The sequence below is a fragment of the Sinocyclocheilus rhinocerous genome, unplaced genomic scaffold (assembly GCF_001515625.1).
Source record: "Sinocyclocheilus rhinocerous isolate Xijiao unplaced genomic scaffold, SAMN03320098_v1.1 scaffold66, whole genome shotgun sequence".
NCBI classification, from domain to species: domain Eukaryota; kingdom Metazoa; phylum Chordata; class Actinopteri; order Cypriniformes; family Cyprinidae; genus Sinocyclocheilus; species Sinocyclocheilus rhinocerous.
The window spans coordinates 358,476-364,067 of record NW_015662934.1 but is presented as its reverse complement, the minus strand read 5'-3'; the positions used below and the strand labels follow the sequence as shown (position 1 = coordinate 364,067).

At 39.0% G+C, this 5,592-nt stretch overlaps 1 protein-coding gene across 1 annotated transcript in view; it reads left to right on the top strand.

Annotated features, from left to right (window-relative positions):
* The window catches only part of LOC107728478 (protein SMG5-like), a 21,087-nt gene that overhangs the window by 1,126 nt on the left and 14,369 nt on the right, over window positions 1-5,592 (top strand). Inside the window, exons 2-8 of the mRNA XM_016538648.1 lie at window positions 526-624; window positions 1,066-1,189; window positions 1,279-1,435; window positions 3,732-3,821; window positions 3,933-4,022; window positions 4,833-4,911; window positions 5,089-5,214. Coding sequence (XP_016394134.1) covers window positions 526-624; window positions 1,066-1,189; window positions 1,279-1,435; window positions 3,732-3,821; window positions 3,933-4,022; window positions 4,833-4,911; window positions 5,089-5,214 — 765 coding nt within the window. The remainder of the gene's footprint in view (window positions 1-525; window positions 625-1,065; window positions 1,190-1,278; window positions 1,436-3,731; window positions 3,822-3,932; window positions 4,023-4,832; window positions 4,912-5,088; window positions 5,215-5,592) is intronic.

The following is a 5,592-nucleotide window of genomic DNA, read 5'->3' as shown; positions in this document are numbered from 1 at the left end:
ATATATATATATATAATCTTTTACTTCCTAAAATAGTATAACACTATAAATTAGATGACAGAAGGCCTTTAGTAGATTGTGTACAATTGGTTTTAAACCAAAGTTTTGATAATGTTAATTTAGAGGCCTTACAAACTTATGTATCATTTATGATACAGTAGGTTTTCTATGGTTAAAGGTGCTGAAATTCATCTTTAATCTTCTAATCATTTAAAATCATCTAATACGTTTTACTTTCAGAAGATTAAATTAACTGTCCCCCCTCAGAAAATTATACATTTCATCTTTAGTAATATTTAGAAAATGACAACAGGTTTAATTTACTATAAAGCACATTTGTTGCGGGTAAAAAGACACATGGAAGGAGATGACATTTAATGCAAAATATCCCTTTTTTTTTTTTTAACTATCAACCCTGAAGTCAATAATTGTGATTTTCAAGTTAATAACTGTGAAAGTGTTGAATGGGATTTATTGTGTTGTGAGTAACAATGTTTTCATCATTTCCTTTTTGTTTTTATGTAGGGCTGTGGTGGAAACGGTGCATAAGTTGGATATTATAATCAGTGGCAAATCGTCATACAGGGAGGTCTTCAAACCTGAGAATATCAGTTTGAGAAACAAGTAAGCTCAAGTTCTCTCTCTGCAACCTAACCAGGCTTAATTAAGTTGGCTTGAAAATGCCTTAGCAACCACCCCGGGTACCTTAGCAACCGCATAGCAACACCCTAGCAACCAACCCGGGTACCCTAGCAACCGCATAGAAACGCCATAGAATCTATTTATCTACATCTAAAATTTCTAATTTTATTTAATCTATCTAACCTTCAAGCATAAAGCTTTTAAAACTACTTCAGACTTTCTAGCTAGGCTTTTTCAAGCCAACTTAAAGTTTGTCTACAAACTTTACTATCTAGTTGGTCTCATAATGTTGTATTTACATGGATGAGAGCGCTTTTATCGCTTGCCACATCTGTTTAAGACACAGCTATTCATTGACGTTCCCATATACTTAAATATCTCAGCTTCTTATTTTCTTTTTGTTATATATTTTTTTTTAACCAGATTGCGGGAACTTTGTGTAAAGCTGATGTTCCTGCACCCAGTGGACTATGGACGCAAGGCAGAAGAGCTGCTGTGGAGGAAGGTCTACTATGAGGTCATTCAGGTCATCAAGACCAACAAGAAGGTACTGTCGCGTAACACATTCCATGATTTAAAGTAGTCTTATTTGCTGTTGTATTTGTTATCAGGCTGAAATCCTCCCTCTCTTCGCAGCATATTCACAGCCGCAGTGCTCTGGAGTGCGCCTACAGGACCCATCTGATCGCTGGGGTGGGCTTCTTTCAACACCTGCTGCTCTACATCCAGTCACACTATCAGCTGGAGTTACAGGACTGCATCGACTGGACACATGTCACCGACCCACTCATCGGTGAGACATGCTTCCATATGCATATTAAAGGCAGTCTTCCTACAGTCATGGAAAACTGGGGAAATTTAAATTAAATCTGAAATATTTCTAATTAAAATGAAAATATAATACTATAGAAATAAATTATATCAGTAATATTGTTCACAAATCTGTTTAAATCTGTGTTAGTGAGCACTTCTCCTTTGCCGAGATAATCCATCCACCTCACAGGTGTGGCATATCAAGATGCTGATTAGACAGCATGATTATTGCACAGGTGTGCCTTAGGCTGGCCACAATAAAAGGCCACTCTAAAATGTGCAGTTTTATCACACAGCACAATGCCACAGATGTCGCAAGTTTTGAGGGAGCGTGCAATTGGCATGCTGACTGCAGGAATGTCCACCAGAGCTGTTGCCCGTGAATTGAATGTTCATTTCTCTACCATAAGCCGTCTCCAAAGGTGTTTCAGAGAATTTGGCAGTACATCCAACCGGCCTCACAATCGCAGACCACATGTAACCGCACCAGCCCAGGACCTCCACATCCAGCATCTTCACCTCCAAGATCGTCTGAGACCAGCCACCCGGACAGCTGCTGCAACAATCGGTTTGCATAACCAAAGAATTTCTGCACAAACTGTCAGAAACCGTCTCAGGGAAGCTCATCTGCATGCTCGTCGTCCTCATCGGCCTGACTGCAGTTCGTCGTCGTAACTGACTTGAGTGGGCAAATGCTCACATTCGATGGCATCTGGCACTTTGGAAAGGTGTTCCTTTCACGGATGAATCCCGGTTTTCACTGTACAGGGCAGATGGCAGACAGCGTGTATGGCGTCGTGTGGGTGAGCGGTTTGCTGATGTCAACGTTGTGGATCGAGTGGCCCATGGTGGTGGTGGGGTTATGGTATGGGCAGGCGTATGTTATGGACAACGAATACAGGTGCATTTTATTGATGGCATTTTGAATGCACAGAGATACCGTGACGAGATCATTGTTGTGATTGTTGTGCCATTCATCCACGACCATCACCTCATGTTGCAGCATGATAATGCACGGCCCAGGATCTGTAGGATCTGTACACAATTCCTGGAAGCTGAAAACATCCCAGTTCTTGCATGGCCAGCATACTCACCGGACATGTCACCCATTGAGCATGTTTGGGATGCTCTGGATCGGCGTATACGACAGCGTGTTCCAGTTCCTGCCAATATCCAGCAACTTCGCACAGCCATTGAAGAGGAGTGGACCAACATTCCACAGGCCACAATCAACAACCTGATCAACTCTATGCGAAGGAGATGTGTTGCACTGCGTGAGGCAAATGGTGGTCACACCAGATACTGACTGGTTTTCGGACCCCCCAATACAGTAAAACTGCACATTTTAGAGTGGCCTTTTATTGTGGCCAGCCTAAGGCACACCTGTGCAATAATCATGCTGTCTAATCAGCATCTTGATATGCCACACCTGTGAGGTGGATGGATTATCTCGGCAAAGGAGAAGTGCTCACTAACACAGATTTAGACAGATTTGTGAACAATATTTGAGAGAAATAGGCCTTTTGTGTACATAGAAAAAGTCTTAGATCTTTGAGTTCAGCTCATGAAAAATGGGGGCAAAAACAAAAGTGTTGCGTTTATAATTTTGTTCAGTGTATTAATAATATTAATATAAAATAATATTATTAATATAAATAATAATATGTAAAGAAATCTAGGCTATAGTAATTGTGATTTTTTTTTTTTAGTTCTTAAATGTGAATTTTTTTTAATTGAATAGTAATTGCTCTTTTTGAGTTTAATCTCTATGAAGTAATAACAATAATTAGAAAATCCATGGAGATTCACTGATCAAATGTTTTGGGAACACCATAAAGGCATAACTATCCATCAAAAAAATTCATCAGTCATTTACTAGCCCTCATTATAAATATGTCTACCATATAAACAGAACAGCCAGAGTACCCACAGTCATTGAGAACTTGAGATGTCAAAAATTGTGGTTTATAGACCTGATAAAATAATGTAAATACAATTTTTAGTAAATGTAAATTTTTCTAGTCAGCTCTAACATGTATAATTGTCTATAAATTCCTTTTTTGTGAGTGTAATCTATTTAAGGATAATGAAAAATTGCTATCGAGTTGTCACAATTGACTGTAGAAGTCATGGAAAAGTTCATCGGTCCAAAAATGTAGGAATACCGTATAGCAAAATTTCTGGTATTCCACAATATATGCTGTCTGACTATCCAGTTTTAGGATTTTCTGAATGAACCGTACATTGGATAATCTTTCTGTGATTAATGACTGCAGGTCGTAAGAAACCAGTCTCGGCCACCCCTAAAGAGATGGAGTGGGCCCAGATGGCGTGTCACAGATGCCTTGTGTACTTGGGAGATCTCGGTAAGTGTGCTCTCACTTGATATTTTATAAAATTAGCTTCTCAAATCTCTGTCTGGTAGTGCGATATCACGTTCACATAATCTGAAATCAAACTGTTTAATGTTTATGAAGCCCGGTACCAAAATGAACTGGCGGGAGTGGAGGCAGAGCAGCTGGCGGAGCGCTTTTATCACCAGGCCTTGTCTGTCGCACCTCATGTCGGTGAGCGAGTCCTTGCTTTTCACATCCTCTCTACAACACCTTTTCCTGGCACCAGAGAGCATGCATTTTATGATTTTTGTCTGTTAAACTGTGAATTTTAAAGGGGTCATATGATGCAATTTCAAGTTTTCCTTTCTCTTTGGAGTGTTACAATCTGTTAGTGAATAGATAAGATCCCTAAAGTTGCAAAGACTAAAGTCTCAAACCCAAAGAGATATTCTTTATAAAAGTTAAGACTCATCCGCGCCACCTAAAACGCCTCATTTAAACACGCCCCCACATGTCTACGTCACTGTGTGGGAAGATTTGCATAACACCGCCCAAATGTTCACACAAAGAAAGAAGGCGTAACATTGATTCTCGCTGTAGTATTGTTGCTGCCGCCGCCACCACCATGTCGTGGAAAGCGAAACTACTTTGTTTGGTCTTCCAAAAGAGGACACAACTAGAAATCAGTGGTTAAGTTGTATTTACAACACTGTTCCAGAACAGTTCAACCCAAATATTCAGATGTGTGCAACGCATTTTACGGAGGACGAGGACTGTTTCCTGGGAGAGTAGGTAAAAATCGACGCGTTTCAGAAAGGCGGGGCATAGAGGAGAAACAATGTAATGTATGTGGAAAATAATGTGTTTTTTGAAACTTAAACCGCATAAACATTTCATTACACCAAATACACAAAATAATGTTCTTTTTTTAGCAACGTCATATGACCCCTTTAATGAACATTTAATGGATTCCTTGTTATTTTTTATTTTATTTAACTTTCATGTTATTGCATTGAGGAAATGGTTTGTTGTCTCTTACAGGCATGCCGTATAATCAGCTGGGTACGCTTGCTGGAAGTAAATTTTATAATGTGGAGGCTACTTACTACTACTTGCGCTGGTAAGGCATCTGAGAACAGCATCATATTTAAATGGATACAGCAGCATTACAGGACTGTTTAATGACAATCCTTTTCTTTCCCTTTTGAAAAGTAGCATTACAGTTTTGTATGACTAGTGTTCGAAGAATCTGATAACACTGCATGAACATAACAGACTGGTTTTTCCTGTTGAATAGTATTCAGTCGGAGACTCCCTTCGATGGTGCTTATGGGAATTTAAAGCGTCTGTTTGACAAGGCAGCCAAGATGTACCACCAGGTGAAGAAACAAGAGATGAAAAAACTGTCACCATCACGCCAGAGGTGTGTTCTTTCTCTTTTATATGCATATAAAAGACAGGATGGAGGAGTGTTTTTGAAAATATGTTCAGTGTGTTCCTGTTATCTAAATCAGGTTCTCAACCCTTTTGACTTGCTTTCCATTGTTCAACACAATATTCAAAGGCCCCTCATATATGCTATAATATTACTACAGGTATTTCTGCTGTAACTGAAAAAGCTGTTTGCTTTCAGACTTCTTTCTACTATCAGAAACTGGGAGTGTCAACATAGTAAACAAGTTAACTACAATTATTTTTGTGATTGCATACGTTTCAGGAACTGAGTATTAATAAAACAATAGTTGTTGAGGGAGAAAATAAAGATAAATAAATATTCAATTCTTGATAATTTTTTTTTTTT